Genomic DNA, 21,334 nt, shown 5'->3' on the forward strand with positions numbered 1-21,334 from the left:
CATGGTGTAAAACTTCTTCCTCACATCCAATCTGAATCTCCCCACTTTTGGTTTTGCTCCATTCCCCCCAATCCTATCACTCCCTGACACCCTCAAAAGTCCCTCCCCAGCTTTCTTGGAGCCGCCTTCAGACCCTGGAAGGCCATAAGAAGGTCTCCTGGAAGTCTTCTCTTCTCCAGACTGAACCAGGCACCATTCAGCCCCACTCACAGTATTTTCAACCTGCGCTATGAGAATAATCCCCAAATGCACACAATCTGTAGGGAAACCACTGGTGGGAATGAACTGACTCTTCACTACAGTGGTGTGTTGTTAGCCCTTGCTTGTTAAACAGTTTCTTTTGCACTATTTGTCTCTCTAGTGCTTTTTGTTTGTTTGTTTGTTTTCAGAATCATAGAATCAGCTTGGCAGGAAAAGACCTTGAAAATCAGTGAGTCCAACCCATTCTTGAACTCCAGCAAGGCCAATCCATATCCCTCAGCACCACACCTCTGTGTCTTTTAAACACCTCTAGGAATGGGGATTCAACCACCTCCCTGGGCAGCCTGTGCCAGTGTCTGACACCCTTTCAGTGAAGAATTTTCTGCTAATGTCCAACCTAAACCTCCCTTGGTGTGACTTGAGGCTGTTTCCTCTCATCCTATATTACTTGTTATGAAGAGGAAGAGCCCAAGCCCCACCTTGCTCCAACCTCCTTTCAGGGAGTCCTGGAGACTGACAAGGTCTCCCCTCAGCCTCTTCTTCTCCAGGCTGAACAACCCCAGTTCCCTCAGCTGCTGCTCACCAGCCCTGTTGTGGAGGGTTGGAAATTCCACACCCCCCCCCCCCCCCCCCCCATTAACTTGGCCAGCCTAGCTCAGTTTGGAAGCAAATGGAGCTGCATTTACAAGCCCAACTACAATCTACAATGGAATGCAGTGAGTGTGTACAAATACAGAGTATTTACAATATTCACAGGGATTTACAATTAATAAAACAGCACAAGGACCCCTTCCCTGGCCAAAAGACCAGGAAAAGCTGCCTCCCTGCCTCCCCTTCACCCATCTGTACAAAAGGAAAGAGAAAGGGAGAAGCAGAGAAAGAAATACTAGAGAAAACAATGCAGCCAAGGTCAGCAAAGCCTGTTAGAATCTCCCCAGCAAAGAAGCAAGAAGAGAAGAGCTAGAGATTGTTTTGGGAACCAAATCTTAGGGGAGATGTCTCTCCAATGGAGTTGTTTAGAATAGTCATGATTTTCCCTTTTACACCCAAGAGGGATTTATTTACATTTGTACTACTTTCTGCTTAAAATCTGTGAAAGAGTTTTAAAGGCATAGCCTGAAACTACCACACCTGTTCTCCAGACCCTTCACCAATTTCATTGCCCCTCTCTGAACATGCTGCAGCACCTGGGTGTCCTTCTTCAAGTGAGGGGCTCAAAACTGACCCCAGTACTCAAGGTGTGGTCTCACCAGTGCTGCAAATACATTAAAATGAGGAAATGCCAGAGATCCTCATGCCAGGAAAGAAGATGAGAGTGTTTATTCTGCATCACTCCTTAGTTTCTAAAGGTAGTTTTGAACTGAAAATGCTTGCAGGAAAGGCAGCTGGCCAAAAGAAATGCCAGTGGCTCGATGTCTCTGCAAGGGGCTGACCTCTATTTGATAGAAGTGACCCTGATATGAAGCCAGCAGACAGGCTGGAGGATCATAATAGAAGCCAGTGGAGACTGAAATGCAGTTACATCCAGGAGGGAACTTGATTCTTGCTTGATCAAATTTTCATTTCAGACCTTTTCTGTGTTTTGTGCCCCTGTCTGATAGGCTTCATAATGCAACTTCATCCTTTATCACTCTTTGAATAACTTAACATAGAGAACAGCAAAGTAAACCAAAGCTGGTTTGTGCTGCAGGTTTGTGCCCTAATGAGACACAGAGTCACAGGAATTACCTTCACTTAACCCTAATCCTTAAAAGCCATCTAGCTTCAATTCTCCAGGCTCATCAGCCCCAGGGCTCTCAGCTTTTCCTCCTCACAGAGATGCCCCTGGCCCCCCAGCACACTCTTAGCCTCTTCTGGGCTCTCTTCTGTCGTTCCCTGTCTCCCTTCACCTGGGAAGCTCAAGCCCAGAACAGGACCCTGTATTCCAGGTTGCATCCTGATCTAAAGCAACTGAGAGGTGAAAGGTTCACAGTTCCTGGGTATGGCTGTGTGTTCCATGCAGAGAACCCACTGGGATTCCTTTCATGCCCAGACACACTTAGCCATGTTAAATCTCTGATTGTGGCAGGACAAGTGAGCTGATTCCCTCCTGCTTTGCTCTGCTGAGACACCACCTGCAGTGCTCTCTCTGGTTCTGGGGCCCCCAGCACAAGAAGGACATGGAACTGTTGAAATGGGTTCAGAGAAGGCCACAAAGATGATCAGAGGACTGGAGAACCTCCTCTGTGGGGACAGGCTGGGAGAGTTGGGGCTGTTCAGCCTGGAGAAGAGAAGGCTCCAAGGAGATCTTCTAACACCCTTCCAGTACCTGAAGAGAGGCTACAAGAATTCTGGAGAGGGACTTTTGACAAGGGCTTGGAATGGTAGGATTGACGGGAATGACTTTAAGCTGAAAGAGGGAAGATTCAGACTGGGCATTAGGAAGAAATTCTTTAGAGTGAGGGTGGTGAGACAGTGGAACAGGATGCCCAGGGAGGTTGTGGATGCTCCCTCTCTGGAGGTGTTCAAGGCCTGGTTGGATGGAGAATGGAATGGAGTGGAATGGAATGGAGTGGAATGGAATTAGAAATAGAATGGAATGGAATAGGATGGAATAGGTCTGGGTTGGAAGGGACCTCCAAAGCTCATCCAAGCCAAGCCCTCTGCACTCAGCAGGGACATTCTCCACTAGATCAGGTTGCCCAGAGCCCTCTCCAGCCTCCCCTTGAAGATCTCCAGGAATGAGCCTCAACCACCTCCCTGGGCAACCTCTTGCAGTGTTCCAGCAGCCTCCTGCTGCAGAACTTGTTCCTCACATCCAATCTAAATCTGCTCTTCTCTAGTTTGAAGCCATTGTCCCTTGTCCTGTCACTGCCTGTCACAGGCCTTTGGAAACACAACTTGATGATCTCAGGATCATCAAGTCCAAACAGTCTTTCTCCATCCTTCTTGTAGCCCCCTTCAAGTACTGGAAGGTTGCTATTAGGTCTCCCTGGAGCCCTTCCTTCTCCAGGCTGTACCTCTGTCAGCCTGTACTCTAACCCCCTGATCATTTTCATGACTCTCCTCTGGACCCTCTCCATGAGGTCCATGTCTTTCCTGTATTGAGGGCTCCATAGCTGGACTGCAGGTGAGGTCTCCCTTCAGAGAGAAGAGGGGCAGAATTCCTTCCTTCCATCTCTGGCAGTGCTGCTTTGGATGCAGCCCAAGCTGCCATTTGGTCTTCTGTGCTGCAAGCTCACACTGCCTCCTCCTGTCCAGCTTCTCCCCCACCAGGAGCCCCAAATCCTTTTCCTCAGAGCTGCTTTTAATCACCTCCTCCCCCAACCTGCATTGATAGTGAGGATTGTCCCAGCCCAGGTGGGCACACTTAGAGGAGGGTTGATTTTGGCCTGTAATGCCTAAAGTCATAGATAGTTCTCATGATGCAGTCACAGCCAGATTGAGGATCTTGCACAGGGCAAAAGGAAGATATATGGCTAGAAGATTAAGATGGAATATAGCTCTTGCTCTTCCTTGACAGTCAGAATGCAACTCGTGAGGTGTTGTACATCTCTTCTTAATGAAGTGTCAAAAATATTTACCTTCAGGACAAATTACAGGGATAGCAAACATCCTTACTCCCTATTAAAGATGTGGGGATGCTAATAGCAGCAGCTCACCAGCTCTCTCTGGTGGTCCTGCAAAGCTGAACTTCACACCGAGTGCTGTTAGATAGGATCCAAGTCTAAGCAGTGGCGAGGGTGAATGGGAAATGGAAATAACCAAGTTAGAAGATTGGAATCTGAAGATTCTGCCAAGTTCCTCAGCCTGTTTTGCACCTGGCTTTGCTTGGCTGCATGCAGATGGTTTCTGGGATGCAGGATTGGCTTTGCAGGAAGCCAGGGAAAAGCTGGCAGGCTCAGGGGAGCTCTTCTTTTGGGCTATGAAGGAAGATGTGTCTGATCTTGGAGCTGGTGAAGTCTCCTGTGGGGCTGCAGAAGGAACTGGGGTTGTTTAGCCTGCAGGAAAGGAGGCTGAGGGGTGACCCTATTCCTACAGTTGCCTGAAGGGAGGTGGGAGCAGGGCAGGGTCAGTCTCTTCTCCTAAGTAACAAATGAGAGGGTAAGAAGGAACAGCTTCAAATCGCACCAGGGAAGGCTTAGTTTGGGCATGAGGAGCAATTTCCTCCCCAAAAGGATTGCCAAGGCCTGGAACAGGCTGCCCAGGGCAGTGGTGGAGTCTCTATCCCTAGGTGACCCTGCTTTGACAGGGAGGTTAGACTTGGTGATCTCTGGAGGTCCCTTCCAACCTCTAATGGAACAGATTGCACAGATTGGATGTTAGGAAGAAGTTCTTCCCCATGAAGGTGGCAGAGGTTGCACAGGGAGGTGGTGGAAGCCTCATCCCTGGAGGTGGCTGTGAGCAACCTGCTGGAGTGTGAGGTGTCCCTGCCCATGGCAGGGGGGTTGGGACTGGCTGAGCCTTGAGGTCCCTTCCAACCCTGACAATTCTATGATTCTGCAATGTTCTGTGATTCTGTGATCCCTGAAGAGATTTAAAAGCAGTGAAGATGTGGTGCTGAGGGCCATCAGTTAGTGGTGACCTGGCAGTGCTGGATTAACAGTTGGACTCAATGATCTGGGAGGTCTATTCCATCCTTAATGATTCCATGACTCTATGAAAGTTGCCTGAACTCAAATAGTACCAAAGCCTTTGATTGCTCTGGAGTGCCCCTGAGCTCTCAGAAGGTCTGCAGTTTAACTTCTCACCTGTCCACCAACTCTGGGCACCTGAAGTGCAGGGTTTTAGAGCCTGCTTGCTTTAAAATGTCCAAATCCCTCTTTCACTGGAGGTTGCTGCATTAAAGTCAGCTGGGAGAACAACCACAGTGCTAGGTATAAGCAACTACAGGAGGGTGATGATGTTTGTTCAGAAGGGCTGACTTCAGTCTCTGTGCCTGCAATGCTGGGAGGCTAAGCTGGAGCCAAATCTTTTTTGGTCCTTAGTGGCACACAGCTACAATCTTGAAATGCTCAAGGTGAAATTGATTTCTGTTGTCAGTGAAACAAACTACTCTTAGAAGTCCTGTCTTTGACTCACAGCATCACAGAATGTGAGGGGTCAGAAGGGACCTCAAGAGATCCTCCAGTCCAACCCCCCTGCCAGAGCAGGTTTACATAGAGTAGGTCACACAGGAGCATGTCCAGGCAGGTTCTGAATGTCTCCAGAGAAGGAGAGGTAACATTTGTTAATCCTAAGAGACTGATGGGCTTCTGGCCGGGTGCTTGCCTGGTCTTAGATTCATCCACACAGTGAGGCAAGGGAGTGGTTAGTTTAAAAACTCAGCTGCTCTGCATCACCTCAAATACTGAGTTCAGGTTTGGGCCCTTTGCTCCAAGAGGGACATTCAGGTGCAGGAGCATTTCCAGAGGGTGAAGGGTCTGGAAAACAGGTGAGGAGCAGCTGAGGGACCTGGGGTTGTTCAGTCTGGAGAAGAAGAGGCTGAGGGGAGACCTCATTGCTTTCTACGGCTCCCTGAAAGGAGCTGTGTGAGGTGAGGCCATTTCCTCAAGTTGCACCAGGGGAGGATATTAGGAACAATTTCTTTGCTGCAAAAGTGGTCAGGCATTGGAACAGGCTGCCCAGGGAGGTGGTGGAGTCCCCATCCCTGGAGATGTTCAAGAAACGTGTGGCTGTGGCGCTTTGGGACGTCCTGGGCTTAGGTTGATGGTTGGACTTGATGATCCTGAGATCATCAAGTTGTGTTTCCAAAGGCCTGCAGTGACAGGACAAGGGACAATGGCTTCAAACTAGAGAAGAGCAGATTTAGATTGGATGTGAGGAACACATTCTTTGCTGTGAGGGTGGTGGAACTCTGGAACAAGTTGCCCAGGGAGGTAGTTGAGGTTCCATCCCTGAAGATCTTCAAGGGGAGGCTGGACAGGGCTCTGGGCAACCTGATCTAGTTGGGGATGTCCCTGCTGAGTGCAGGGATGTCAGACTAGATGACCTTTGGAGGTCCCTTCTGGCCTGTACCATTCTATGATTGTAAGATTCTTTTCCACCCTTAATGATTCTCTGAAACACCACAGCCCCCAGGGCTGCCTCACTGGTGCCAGCACTGCCTCCTAACTCTGTAGTAGTCAGCAGTGGGGGAATGGCAGGGCAGCTCCCTGTCTCTCCATCAGGAATGCCACTCAGCCCTGTATTTTTCATTGAATAGGATACAATTACTCCAAAAATAAGTGTGCTTCATCGGGGAGGGTGCAGAATATCTCTAGGAGGAGGGAGAACATTAGTGCTGTTTACACTTTGTGAGTGCACTGCTGTGCTGGGGCAAGGGGTAGGGTTTGATGTCTTGTTATCAATAAGAATTTGGCAGTGGAGGTTTCTCAGAATTAAACTGTTCTTAGCTGCTCAGTTTCTGGCCAGCTGGAAAAGTCCATTTATATTTGTCTTCTCTCATTTTCTTATTGTTTTTTTGGGAGCAGTTTTGTGCCAAGACAAGGAGAAAGAAATTGCTGGAAAAGCAAAACTGTCTGCAGCAGAGTTAAATGAAGCATTTACAGCAGTGATGATATCTTCTCTTTGGGATCTAAGGTTTTAAATGTCAGGATGCAAGACCAACATTCAGCTTTATTTAAAGGCCAAGGTTAAAGGTTCCTTGCATGCATATTGCCTTTATTTGCCTCTGTTTGTTTTCTTTCTCCTCTTAGGCCAACGATAAAGACACTGGGAACTACAGTGCCATGCAGTACAGGCTGATCATTCCTCCCATCAAGGATGGTAAAGAAGGTTTTGTGATTGAAGCTTACACAGGGCTCATAAAAACTGCTATGATGTTCAAAAACATGAGAAGGTCCTACTTCAAGTTTCAGGTCATTGCCACGGACGACTATGGGAAAGGACTGAGCAGCAAAGCAGAAGTGCTTGTGAGTATGAGCCAGGAATTAGGCTGAGGCAGGTCCAACACTGCATCAAGTTTAATTGCAGGCAGACCTAGAGAAAGACCATCACGTGTGTTTCATCTGATCAGGTATGAGCAGAGGTCTGGAGCACCTCTCCTATGAGGACAGACTGAAAGAGTTGAGGCTCTTCTGTCTTGAGAAGAGAAGGCTTCAAGGAGACCTTGTTGTGGCCTTCCAGTATCTAAAGGAGGCTACAAGAAAGCTGGGGAGGGACTTTTTAGGCTATCAGGTAGTGACAGGACTGGGGGGAATGGAACAAAGCTGGAAATGAGGAGATTCAGACTGGATGTGAGAAAGAAGTTCTTCCCCATGACAGTGGTGAGAGCCTGGAATGGATTGTCTAGGGAGGTGGTTGAGGCCCCATCCCTGGAGGTGGTGTGGGACAGTGTCAACATGGTCCCCACCTTAAGCCCCTAATTCAGTCCTGCAGTTCCAGTTGTAGTTAAATCTTTTGCCTGTTTCTTGCTTTTGGCTGTCAAGTGAAGCAAGATTCCCCAGCAGACCTATTCAGAAGCAAAATGAGGAATCCAGACATTAAGGCATGGTTGTGAGGACAGGGAAGTAATTACTCCTTTCTTTTTCCATGGGAGGAGGATGTGACACCAATTGTATTTCACTCTGTGGTTTCCAGGTCTCTGTGGTCAACCAGTTGGACATGCAAGTCATCGTCTCAAACGTGCCTCCCACCCTCGTGGAGCAAAACAAAGATCAGCTCATAGGGTAAGAAATTTCTTTCCTCTACAGGTGTCCAGGCATTCACTGGGGGTGTGTTTAGATTCAGCATGACTGCTAACTTTGTGCCATCATCACAGACTCATTAAGGTTGGAAAAGACCTCTAAGATCATTGAGTTCAACCATCAACCCAACCCCACCATGGCTGTTAAACCACATCCCAAAGTGCCATGGCTGCTTCCCCCACTGCCCCTTGTGCTGTCCTTGGGCATCCCCCAGCAGAGCCTGGCTCCAGCCTCTGGGCCCTCACCCTGCACATCTTTATCAGCAGCAATGAGGCCAGCTCTCAGGCTTCTCCTCTCCAAGCTCCAGAGCCCTCAGCTCCCTCAGCCTCTCCTCATGAGGAAGATCTTCCACTGCCTGCAGCAGCTTTGTAGCTCTGTGCTGGACTCTCTCTGAGGTCCTTCCTGAGCTGAGGGCCCAGAACTGGACACAATATTCCAGATGTGGCCTCACCAGGGCAGCGTAGAGGGGGAGGAGAACTTCTCTGGACCTACTCCCCACAACCCTTCTAATGCACCCCAGGCTGCCCTTGGCCTTCTTGGCCACCAGAGCACATTGCTGGCTCCTGGGCAACCTCCCATCCACCAGGACCTCCAGGTCCTTTTCCCTTTCACTGCTGTCCAGCAGGCCACTCCCCAACCTCTCCTGCTCCATGGGATTGTTCTTTCCCAGCTGCCAGACTCTCCCCTTGCCCTTGTTGCACTTCATTCCATTTCTCCCTGCCCAGCTCTGCAGCCTGTCTATGTCTGGCTGAATGGCAGCACAGCCTCAGGGGTGTCAGCCACTCCAACTCATTAGTTTGTCCATATAGAAGCCCCCTTCCCTTGCTTGCTTTGTGATTTTTGACACAGAATTAATGAATGAAGCCTAATCACAGATGACTGAGCTGTTTGTATATTGGAGTGCTGACACTGAGCTTGCCATGAAGCTCTTTGCCAAGCTAACACTTAATTTCCTCCCAGTTACTGCCTGTTTTTCAGTCACAGGTGCTGCAGTGGCCACCTTCTTGTTGCCTCAGTGCTCTCTGATGCTTTTCCATGGGGTCATTTTACTCCTGGCCCCCTAGGCCACCTCCATGCTGCCTTTTTCCCTCCCTATGTCTTTGAACTGGATCCCTTCCTTCTAATTCATTTCCCTTTCCTCAGGGCTCTGTTCTGGGGCCAGCTCCCTCCAACATCTCTCTCAATGATGTGGCTGAGGGGATTGAGTGCCTCAGAAAGTTTGCAGATGACACTAAATTGGGTGGGAGTGTTGAGCTGCTTAAAAGGGTAAAAAGGCTCTCCAAAGGAACCTGCACAGGCTGGATGGATAGGCCAAGGTCAGCTGCATGAGGTTTAACAAAGCCAAGTGCTGGGTCCTGCACTTGGGTAACAACAGGGTTGGGGCAGAGGGACTGGACAGTTGCCCTAGCATCAGGTGATAGAAAATGGCCTGAAATTGCACCAGAGGAGGTTTAGGTTGGAGATTAGGAAAGATTTTTTTTGCTTCAAGAGTGGTCAGGGATTGGAACAGACTGCCCAGGGAAGTGGTGGAGTCACCATCCCTGGAGGTGTTCAGGAAACCTGTGGCCATGGCATTTTGGGATGTAGTTTAATGGCCATGGTGGACTGGCCATATGAAGGCTGGACTCAATGATCTTAGAGGTCTTTTCCAACTGAAACAATTCTATGATTCTAAATTAAATTAGCAATTAAATAGGTAATGAGCTTAGAGGGGCATCTGCCACCAGCTGGCTGTGTCCTATTTCACATTCACCCTGCAGCTGGCTTTGCATAGAGAAAGTGCTCCTGCTCTGGCTGGATGACCTTCTGAGGTCCCTTCCAGCTCCAAACTTCCTGTGAAAGTCATGTCCTGGAGTTCTTGCTTTGTGCAGTGCCTAGCAGAGCCAATTCCATTTCTGAACTGGTCTGAGCCTCCCTCTGCTGTAATCAGGATGATCAATATCAGCAGGCTACTACTAAGTGAGGTAATGGGGACCAAAGCATATTCAGCTCCAGCTTTTCCACTTGCTTCTTCCCCTGCCAGCTGGGAATCACTGGTTCAGCAATTTGCTTCTCCCCTTCCTTTCACTCAACAGTACCCAATGCTGTGCCATTAACTTCTTTCCTCTGAAGCAATACAATGCAGTCCTGGGCTTCTCAGATAAAGCTGGAAACTCCTGAAATTGCTTAGTGCTGCAGTAAAAACCCTTTTGTGCTGAGATCTGAGGATAAGCCTTCTGGGTCAAAGTCAAGATGTTTCTGTATTACTCTTCAGGTTCCATAATGTTCCTTTCTGTCACCAGGAAAAATGAGACTGAAGTAAAAAGTTGGAGTGAGTGTTGGTTTTGATGAGGGCAGGATTAGAGATGCTGAGCGTAGGATTTTCTGAGAGCAGGATTAGAGATGCTGAGTGTAGGATTTTCTGAGGGCAGGATTAGAGATGATGAGTGAAAAAAAATGAAGGAATGAAGGTTTGGGGAAGAGTGGCTAGAAGAGTCCAGTGGAGTGAGGTCTGGTGGTGGTGGTTGACAGGTGGCCGAAGAGGAGCCAGCAGTGCCCAGGTGGTCAAGAAGGCCACCAGCATCCTGGCCTGGATTAGCAATAGTGTGGCCAGCAGGAGCAGGGAAGTGAATGTATCCCTGTCCTCAGCACTGGTGAGGCCACACCTTGAATACTGGGTTCAGTTTTGGGCCCCTCACCCCAAGAAGGATATTGAGGGGCTGGAGCAGGTCCAGAGAAGTGCAACAAAGCTGGGGAAGGGTCTGGAGAAGAGGGCTGAGGAGGAGCAGCTGAGGGACCTGGGGTTGTGTCAGGAGTTAACCCAAGGGTTAGCCTGCCCCCAACACAGAACTGAGGGAAAAGTAACACACAAAGCCTCAGGGTTGAGATAAAGAGGTAAGAGCTTACTGAATAAATAACATCAGTGCACAATTTCCTTAGCTAATAAACTGATTAATCTAATAATACAGTGCATGATTAGCTCAGCTCAGCCTATTTGCAGTGAAATACAGGAAAAAAAAGAAACCAGCATAAAAGAGCACCAGCAGCTACCCTGCTCCCACTCCTCTCACTGCCATCCCTGAGGGCACCACTGGCACCACTGCTGCTGGGGGCAGGCACTGGGCAGGGCCCAGCCTGGACTTAGCAGCAGATGGGAACCAGGTTCAGGAGCTGGGTCCTGGAGCTGGATTCAGGAGCACAGGATGGGGATGGAAGGCAGAAGGGACAGAGTCCTGCTGGGACAGCAGCCAGGGAAGAAGAGGCTTGGCCCTGGGCAGCCCTCAGCCTGCTCCTGAAGATGCCCTCCATGGGCTGCAATCCCTTGGGGAGCACTTGAGGGTCCCAGTGCTGTCTGCTCCTGCCTGCAGCTGCCACCTCTGCCCTCCTGCCCCCCAAGGTGGGGCCCAAGCCGTGGCAGTGCCCTTGGTGTGCAGCCCAGCCCTTGGCAGTGACTGTGCCATCAGCTCCTGCCTGCTGGCAGCAGCCCCTGGCTGTGCCAAGCTGCCCTGAGCTGCAGAAAGTGCCTCAGTGAGCAGAGCCTGGGCTGGGAATCACAGCCCTGAGCAGAAGCAGCTCTGCCCTAGCTCAAACCAGGACAAAAAAATTACTTTGGGAAGCAAGAACCTTCAGTGAAGGAGCCAAAAGTTATGCAGGATATAGAATCATAGAATTGTTTAAGTTGGGAAAGACCTCTAAGATCATTGAGTCCAACTGCCAGCCTAAGACCACCATGGCTATTAAACCTCCAGGGACAGCAGAGGCTCATTAAACCTCACTGCTGACTGATAAAGATGATGATTACCCCATGCTCCATGAGCCAGCAATGTGCCCTTATGGCCAAGAATGGGATCCTGGGGTGCATTAAGAAGAGTGTGGCCAGCAGGTCAACGGAGGTTCTCCTCCCCCCTCTACTGTGCCCTGGCAAGACCACATCTAGAGTAGTGTCCAGTTCTGGGCTCCCCAGCTCAAGAGTCCCCTCCCTGATGAAGGGACTGGAACATGTCTGGTGAGGAAAGGCTGAGAGAGCACCCTGGGGCTGTTTAGCCTGGAAAAGAGCAGCCTGAGATGAGATCTCATTAATGTTTAGAAATACCTGCAGGGTGGGGAGCAAGAAAAAGGTTCTAGTTTCTTTTCAGTGTGGTGTCCTGTGATAGGACAAGGGGCAGTGGATGCAAACTGGAACCCAGGAAATTCCATCTCAATATGAGGAGAAACTTCTTTACTGTGAGGCTGTTGGAGCCCTGGAGCAGGCTGTCCAGAGAGGTTGTGGAGCCTCCTTCTCTGGAGACTTTCAAGCTCCACCTGGATGTGTTCCTGTGTGACCTGCCCTGAGTGATGCTGCTTTGGCAGGGGGCTCAGACTCGATGATCTCTGGAGGTCCCTTCCAGCCCCTGCCACTCTGTGATTCCAGGACTATTAGTGCTGTTGAGTGGCCATTGCTGCTGGGCTTTGGTGTGGCTGCTGCTGTGTCACATTTTGAAGAGGGCTGATTGATTTCCATGGAATTTCACACTGGTTTTCAGACAAGCTCTTAAGAGGTCCGTTGTTTCATTCCCAGTATCAGGATCTCTGCCATGCTGAATCATTCATCTGGCATGTTGGATTCATGGGGGGAAAGGAGCACAGTGCTGTGATGCTAGGGTGCTCCTCTTCATTCAGCCCTGTGCCCATCAGGGTCTTGTCTCCTCTCTTTGTAATAAGCTACAGCAACCTCAGCCCTGCCATGCCTCAGGTGCACAGAGCAGCTCATGGACCTAGTGCTGAGGGTGACCCAGGAGCAGGAGCTGAGCCCAGATTCTGGGGTCTGCTGATTGCAGGAATCTTCTGGGCAGCAGAATGCCACCGGCCAAAGGACATCTCTACAAACCAACACAGTTGTGCTCTTTTTGCCTTTCCATCCAAAGGAGGAAAAAAAAAAAAAAAGGTAGTCTTTGATTTTCCAGAAGATTTGGGGCCCCACTGCTTTGGCAGTGGAGTGATCCTGCTCTGGCAGGGGGCTTGGACCAGATGATCCTTTGAGGTCCCTTGCAAGCCCTAACATTCTGGGATTCTGTGATCTCCAGAGGTCCCTTGCAACCCCTAACATTCTGGGATTCTGTGATCTCCAGAGGTCCCTTCCAAGCCCTAACATTCTGGCATTCTGTGATCTCCAGAGGTTCCTTGCAACCCCTAACATTCTGGGATTCTGTGATCTTTTCTCCATGACAGTGAAAATCCTTCTGTCCTTTATTTCACTGGTGGGAACTGAGCTGGCAATTGTAATGAATCAGAGAATGCTAGGGGCTGGAAGGGACCTTGAAAGCTCATCCAGCTCAACCTCTCTGCCAGAGCAGGATCACCTATACCAGATCAAACAGGAACACATCCAGGTGAAGATGCCCTGAGAGACATTTCTGCTCATTACATGAAAGTTTCTTTATTGGAAGAGTGGTCAGGCTTTGGAACAGGCTGCTCAGGGAGGTGGTGGAGTCACCATCCCTGGAGGTGTTCAAGAAGCCTGTGGACATGGCACATGGGGATGTGGTTTAATGGCCATGGTGCTGTTAGGTTGAGGGTTGGATCTTAGAGGTCTTTTCCAACCAGAAGAGTTCTATGATTCTATCTTGTGCTGTATTGGAGGCCCAGATGAAATAGCCCACCTTGAAAATGGGTGAAGTTGTTGTTTCTGCAGGTGAATAATCTCCTGTATGCAGCCTGCATAGGGCTGGAACCGAAGCCTTCTGAGATGACAGAGCTTCAGAAAATGATGACAGGGCTTTTTGATGTGAAATATAGAGATGGTGCTTCCCATGAGCCACTTAAAACTCAGCTGATGTCATAAATACAAAAAAAAAAGGGACTGGAGGTTATCTGTGGTGCCCTCTCTGAACACTACTAAGGTTTTCCCAAGAGTTCAGCACTGAAGAGGTTTTACTGGAGCAGAGATTCTTTGGAAGTGCTCTGAAGGTTACCATTGCCAACCATGTCTTGGGCTGCATCAAAAGTGTGACCAAGAGGAAGAGAAAGCTGATTCTGCCCTTCTACTCTGCTCTCAGGAGACCTCACCTGGAGTACTGCATCCAGTTCTGGGGCTCCCAGCATGATAAGGGCATCAAACTGTTGGAGGGGGTCCAGAGGAGGCCACCAAGATGGTCAGAGGGCTGGAGAACCTCCCCTATGGGGACAGGCTGGGAGAGTTGGGGCTGTTCAGCCTGGAGAAGAGAAGGCTCCAGGGAGACCTCAGAGCAGCCTTCCAGTATCTGAAGGGCTCCAGGAGAGCTGGGGAGGGACTTTTGACAAGGGCTGGGAGTGCCAGGCTGAGGGACAATGGCTTTGAACTGGGAGAGGGCAGATTGAGAGTGGAGATGAGGAAAAAATTCTTGAGAGTGAGGGTGGGGAGAGACTGGAACAGGTTGCCCAGTGAGGCTGTGGCTGCCTCCTCCCTGGGGGTGTTGAAGGCCAGGCTGGATGAGGCCTTGAGCAAGCTGGGTTGGTGGGAGGTGTCCCTGCCCATGGCAGGGGCATTGGAACTAGATGATCTTTCAGGTCCCTTCCAACCCAGCCCATTCTATGACCCTGCCAAGCCTGTGGTTTGTGTCTCTTAGCATCTTGTTGGGGCAGTTGTCAGTCTTGTCAGCACGAGTCAGTGACTGCAGCTTTCTGTCTCCATCTGCCCTTCAGGATTCTGGAACGTTACATCCAAGATCAGATTCCTGGTGCCACGGTGGTGGTGGAGTCCATTGGGGCACGGAGGTATGGGGATGGCTACTCTGAAGAGGACTACAGCAAGTCTGACCTCATGGTCTATGCCATTGACCCACAAACCAACAGAGCTATCATGAGGAGTGAACTTTTCAAGTGAGTCAATTGTTTGTTGTTTCCCTGTCTTCCTGTGGCCTGATTTGAAGCCTGTTGAGCTGTCTCAGAGGAGGCTCAGGGAAGACCTTGTTGCTCTCTACAACTCCCTGAAAGGAGGTTGTAGCCAGGTGGGGGTTGGTTTCTCTTCCCAGGCAAGCAGTGACAGAAGGAGAGGACACAGTCTCAAGCTGCTCCAAGGGAGGATTGGGCTGGATGCTAGGAAGAAATTCTTCCCAGACAGAGAGATTGGCCATTGGGATGTGCTGCCTGGAGAGATGATGGAGTCACCATCCCTGGAGGTGTTTAAACACAGCCTGGATGAGGCGCTTGGTGCCATGGGTTAGGTGATTAGATGGTGTTGGCTGATAGGTTGGACTTGATGATCTCAAAGGTCTTTTCCAACCTAAAATTTTGTGATTCTTTGATCTCAAGAGGTCCCTTCCAAACCTTAGCATTCTGTGTGAGTGGTTTGTTGCTGTTCGTTTGTTGCTGAGTGGTTCACAGCAACAGAACATGACACAGCCAGGTAGATGGAGCCTCACAAATTGATTGCAAAGGGATTAGAAATGAGTAACTGTGCAATGGCATAAAATCACTGAGGTAAAATAACTAATTCTCTGTGTGTGATTCTGTGTGTCTGTGCCAGCCACATGGTTTGACAGAGCAGGATAAAAAAGATCTGTCGAGGGACCTGGTACATTCCTGGGCTGCAGCAAGAGAAGTGTGGCCAGCAGGGCCAGGGAGGGGATTCTCCCCCTCTGCTCTGCTCTGCTGAGACCCCACCTGGAGCTCTGTGTCCAGTTCTGGAGCCCCTAGGCCAGGAAGGCTGTGGAGGGGCTGGAAGGGGTCCAGAGAAGGGCCAGGAGGAGGAGCAGAGGGCTGGAGCTGCTCTGCTCTGCAGACAGCCTGAGAGAGTTGGGGTTGTGCAGGCTGGAGAGGAGAAGGCTCCCAGGAGACCTTCTGTTGGCCTTGCAGGATCTGCAGGGGGCTCCAAGAAAGCTGGGGAGACACTTTTGAGGGTGTCAGGGAGTGACAGGAATGGGGGAAATGGAACAAAACTAGAAGTGGGGAGATTCAGATTGGATGTGAGGAAGAAGTTCTTCCCCATGAGGGTGGTGAGACACTGGCACAGGTTGCCCAAGGAGGTGACAGAAACCTCATCCCTGGAGGTTTTTAAGGCCATTTCACACCCAGGGAGTACTTTCCTGGTGGCGTTAGGGTGGAGGTGAGTGTCAGCTTACTAGAGAAAGGAGGAAAAAAAAAAAGGAGTCAGAGTTTCAGACCTGGATGTGGGAAGCTAAGAAGTTGTCAGTAGCAAGTGGGAGGACCTTGAAAGATTTGGTTTAGCTCAGTTGTTTACTCAGATCTAACAAGAAATTCATTCTGTGCCCATCTTCCCTAGAGTGTCCTTGGAGCCACAGCTCGAGGGGTTTACTTTTGAGCCCCTCACTCCAAGAAGAAGCAGGTCCAGAGAAGGGCAACACAGCTGTTGAAGGGTCTGGAGAACAGGGCTTGGGAAGAGTGGGTAAGAGAATTGGGATTTTTTAGTGTGGAGAAGTGGAGGCTGAGGGAGACCTCATTGCTCTCTACAGCTCCCTGAGAGGAGGCTGCAGCCAGGTAAGGGTTGGGCTCTGCTCCCTATTCTCAGGTGATAGGAGGAGAGGAAATGGCCTGAAGTTGTGCCAGGGGAGGCTTAGGTTGGAAAGGAAGAAAAAATTCTTTGCTGCAAGAGTGGTCAGGGATTGGAACAGGCTGCCCAGGGAGGTGGTGGAGTCACCATCCCTGGAGGTGTTCAAGAAGCCTGTGGACATGGCACTTGGGGATGTGGTTTAATGGCCATGGTGCTGTTAGGTTGAGGGTTGGACTCAATGATCTTAGAGGTCTTTTCCAACCAGAAGAGTTCTATGATTCTATCTTGTGCTGTATTGGAGGCCCAGATGAAATAGCCCACCTTGAAAATGGGTGAAGTTGTTGTTTCTGCAGGTGAATAATCTCCTGTATGCAGCCTGCATAGGGCTGGAACCGAAGCCTTCTGAGATGACAGAGCTTCAGAAAATGATGACAGGGCTTTTTGATGTGAAATATAGAGATGGTGCTTCCCATGAGCCACTTAAAACTCAGCTGATGTCATAAATACAAAAAAAAAAGGGACTGGAGGCATTCAGGAAATGTGTGGCCATGGCACTTGGGGTCATGATTTGGTTTCCATGGTGGGGTTGGGTTGAAGGTTGGACTCAGTGACCTTGGAGGTCTTCTCCAACCCAAACAGTTGTGTGATTCTGTGGTTCTGTGAAAAAACTTAGTCTGGATAGTAGCCATGCTTTGTTACTTCCTCCCTGCACCAGAAACTCCTAAAAGACTTTGAGGCCACTTAGATAATTTCACAGACTGAAATTATCCTTTTTTTATATATATGTATTTATTTTTTTTCCATGAAAGAGGCTTTGATTTTATTGGAGCATAAAAACAAAGCCCCCAACCCTCCAGATGAATCTAGAATATGGCCCCCCATTAAAAATAAAATGCTTACCCTGGCTCAGCCTCTTGCACAGTGTCATGTTCCATCACGGAGCAAATGTGCATGGCTGAGTTATGGACCTGGTAAAAGAGGAGGCTGTCAGGAAAATGCTAACAGGATCTTAACTGAAGGGTTGTGAGAAGTCAGCCAGAGAGGTAGTGCTGTCCCAAGCCCAATGCTTCTGCCAGCCCGAGGCCCAGGCAGCAGTGACATCTAGTGTGCATCGAAAGAAGCAGAGCTCCCTTTCTGCTGGGCTCTGCCTGCTGCTCACATCGTTGTTAGGAGTTCAAGCTGTCAGAAGGGATTTTGGTTGGTTTTTTTTTTTTTTGCTCAAACACCAGGAAGAAATCCACGAATTAGTTGTGAACATTAGCAGAGCATAGAGTCAGAGAGTTAACACAGAGTGTATTGGGACCCTCAGAGGGCATCTTGTCCAACCCCCCTGCAGGGGGTAGTGACATCACCAACCAGATCAGGTTGCTCAGGACCCTGTCAGATCCGACCTGGAATGTCTCCAGGCATGGGGCCTCAACCACATTTCTCTGGGCAACCTCTTCCAGTGTCTCACCAATCTCACTCCAAAGAATTTCTTCCTCACATCCAGTCTTAATCTCCTCTCTTCAAGCTCAAAGCCATTCCCCTTGTCCTGTCACTCCCAGCCCTTGTCAAAAATCCCTCCCTGGCTTTCTTGGAGGTCCCCTTCAGGTACTGGAAGGCTGCTCTAAGGTCTCCCTGGGGCCTTCTCCTCTCCAAGCTGAACAGCCCCAGCTCTCTCAGCCTGTCCCCATAGGGGAGGTTCTCCAGCCCTCTGATCATCTTTGTGGACACCTTTGCCCTGCTTCAGCAGGTCCATGGCCTTCTTGTGTTGGGGTCCCACAGCTGGACACAGGACTTCAGGTGAGGTCTCACCAGAGCAGAGCAGAGCAGATGGGCAGAATCCCCTCTCTCTATCTGTCGGCCACAATGTGGTTGGCCTTGTGGGCTTCAAGTGCAGATGACACCAAGCTGGGAGTAGGTGTTGAGCTGTTAGAGGGGAGGAAAGCTCTGCAGAGGGACCTTGCCAGGCTGGATAGATGAACAGAGTCCAAGGGCATGAGACTGAACAAGTCTGAGTGCCAGGTTCTACACTTTGACCACAACAACTCCATGCAGTGCTACAGGCTGGGGACAGAGTGGCTGAGAGCAGCCAGGCAGAGAGGGGCCTGGGGGTGCTGGTGAACAGCAGCTGAACAGGAACCAGCAGTGTGCCCAGGTGGCCAAGAAGGCCAATGGCATCCTGGCCTGCATCAGGAAGAGTGTGGCCAGCAGGAGCTGTGTCCAGTTCTGGGCTCCTCAGGTTAAGAAAGATGTTGAGATGCTGGAAGGTGTCCAGAGAAGGGCAATGAGGCTGGGGAGGGGGCTTGGAGCACAGCCCTGTGAGGAGAGGCTGAGGGAGCTGGGGGTGTTCAGCCTGGAGAAGAGGAGGCTCAGGGCAGACCTCATTGCTCTCTACAACTACCTGCAGGGAGGTTGTAGCCAGGTGGGGGTTGGGCTCTGCTCCGAGGCACCCAGTGACAGAAGGAGAGGACACAGCCTCAAGCTGTGCAGGGGAAGTTTAGGCTTGAGCTTAGAAAGAAGTTCTTCACAGTCAAATGGCTGTGGGATGGGCTGCCCAGGGAGGTGCTGGGGTCCGTGTCCCTGGAGGTGTTTAAGAAAAGCCTGGATGAGGCACTTAGTGCCATGGTCTGGTTGATGAGTTAGGGTTGGGTGATGAGTTGGACTTGGTGATCTTGGAGGTCTCTTCCAACCTGGTTGATTCTGTGAGTCTGTGTGGTTGCTGGTTCACATTCAGCTTCTTGTCCACCATCACCCCCAAGTCCTTTTCTGCAGGCCCACTCTCAACTGTGCTAATGTTGACAGACACATGGAAGGAGTGGTCTCCTAGAAGTGTCATTTCTGCCTGAAGAACAGGCTAAGGAAAGAAAAGCTGTTTCAGGCTTCCTTTAGCTGTTCAGAGTTTATGCACAGAAATCATTCCAGGATATTTGTAGCTCTTGTTGGGGGATTTTGTTTGCTTTGGCTTTTTTGCCATCAGTATTTTTCACTTTTCTCTCTCCAGAAGAACCACTGCTGGTGGCTCTGGTAAGGATCTGCTGCAGTTAAGAGACAGCAGGATCCTGCTGTACCTCAGTGGCTGCCTCCTGGTGTGATGTTTATAACTGGAGCCCTCTCCCAGGCAGCTTGTGAGGCAGTCAAGTCCTCATTTCACAAGGTCACAGATTGCACTGGGTTGGGAGGGAGCCTCAAAGGTCACCTTGTCCAACCCCCCTGCAGGCAGCAGGGACACCTCCAACTAGAACAGGCTGCCCAGGGACACATCCAAGCTGATCTTGAATGTCTTCAGGGATGGGGTCTCAACTGCATCTTTGAGCAACCTCTTCCAGTGTTTCACTGCTCTCATATTGGAAGGAACTTCCTCCTGATGTGCAACCTAAATCTCCCCTGCTCTAATTTAAAACCATTGCCCAAGTGATCCAAGGATTTACCTTTTCCTGTGGAAGTTAAATTCCTGGCCAGTGTATGCTTTCCAAATCCTGAAGTGGATTTCTTTAACAAGCACACTATTTGCTAGCAAAGAGTCATCCAGTAAGTCTTCCATCTTATGGGAAATGAGGTCATTTGACTGTTTCCTGGGCTGATCCCCAGCAGCCTGGGCAGAAGGGGCAGGGAGGGGATTCTGCCTCTCTGCAGTCCTCTGCTGAGACCCTCCCTGCAGTGCTGGGGCAGCTCTGGAGCCCACAGCACAGACAGGGACCTGGTGGAGCAGGGTCAGAGGAGGCCACAGCAATGCTGGCAGGCCTGGAAGCCCTCTGCTGGGAGGCCAGGCTGGGAGAGTTGGGCTTGGGCAGCCTGCAGAGGAGAAGGCTCCAGAGAGACCTTCTGGTGGCCTTGCAGTGCTCCAAGGGCCCAGCAGAAAGGGGCACTTGTGCCAGGCTGAGGGGGGATGGTTTGAACTAAAGGAGGGAGACTTAGAGCAGATTTAAGACCTTGCTTACACCAAGACTGGTGAAAGACTTAGGCAGAGAGATGGCAGAAGCCCCGTTGCTGGAGCCACTCCAGGTCAGGTTAGACAGGCCTCTGAGCACCCTGCTCTGGTTGCAGATGTCCCTGCTGACCGCAGGGGAGTCACACTGGGTGACCTTCAAAGGTCCCTGCCCCCCCCAACCAATCCATGACTTCACACTGAAGAGTTCCAGGTACTGAACTCGGCTCTAATGGTTTTTCCTCTTTGTGACATGGAAGGTTCCTGGATGGCAAACTGCTGGACATCAACAAAGAGTTTCAGCCATACCTGGGGCAGGGGGGACGCATCCTGGAGATCCGCACCCCAGACGTGGTGGCAAACGTCAAGAAGCAGGCGCAGGCTGTAGGCTTCACGGAAGGTGCCCTGCTCGCCCTGGCTGTCATCATCATCCTGTGCTGCATGCCAGCTATCTTGATAGTCATGGTCAGCTACAGACAGTAAGTACTCCTCCTAACCTAAACCTCCCCTGGTGCAACTTGAGGCTGTTTCCTCTCATCCTATCACTTGTAACTAGGAGGTCTAGGGAGGTTCTTCTCCCCCTCTACTCTGCCCTGCTGAGACCACACCTAGAATCCTGTGTTCAGTTCTGGGCTCCCCAGCTCAAGAGAGACAGAGACCTGCTGGAGAGAATCCAATGGAGAGCCATGAGGATGATTTGGGGACTTGAGCATCTCCCATGTGGAGAGAGACTGAGAGCCCTGGGGCTCTTTAGTCTGGAGAAGAGAAAGTTGAGAGGGGATCTGATCAATGTCTATCAATAGCTGAGGGCAAGTTGGGGAGGCCAGGCTCTTTTGGGTGGTGTGCAGTAATAAGCCAAGGAACAATGGAGACAAACTGGAACAGAGAAGGTTTCACCTCACCTTGAGGAGAAACTTCTTTCCAGTGAGGGTGACAGAGCCCTGGAGCAGGCTGCCCAGGGAGGTTGTTACAGTGTGATACTCCTCTTTTGGGTGGTAGCAGCTGTGTAGTAGGAGTCATAGAAGCCTTTTGGCTGGCAAAGACCTTGAAGAGCAGAGTCCAACTATTGGTTAACTCTGGGTGCTAAAAGATGTCCCTCAGCACCACAAA

General features: G+C 50.3%; 1 protein-coding gene across 2 annotated transcripts in view; it reads left to right on the forward strand.

Annotated features, from left to right (window-relative positions):
* Positions 1-20,707, forward strand: part of PCDH15 (protocadherin related 15) — a 320,955-nt gene extending 300,248 nt beyond the window's left edge. For both annotated transcript variants that reach the window (XM_054382646.1, XM_054382647.1), the window contains 4 exons: positions 6,879-7,094; positions 7,762-7,850; positions 14,508-14,684; positions 20,485-20,707. In XM_054382646.1, the coding sequence (XP_054238621.1) occupies positions 6,879-7,094; positions 7,762-7,850; positions 14,508-14,684; positions 20,485-20,707 (705 nt within the window). The remainder of the gene's footprint in view (positions 1-6,878; positions 7,095-7,761; positions 7,851-14,507; positions 14,685-20,484) is intronic.
* The last annotated feature ends 627 nt before the right edge of the window (positions 20,708-21,334 follow it).

Source organism: Indicator indicator, chromosome 7 (genome assembly GCF_027791375.1).
Source record: "Indicator indicator isolate 239-I01 chromosome 7, UM_Iind_1.1, whole genome shotgun sequence".
In the NCBI taxonomy this organism is placed as follows: Eukaryota; Metazoa; Chordata; class Aves; order Piciformes; family Indicatoridae; genus Indicator; species Indicator indicator.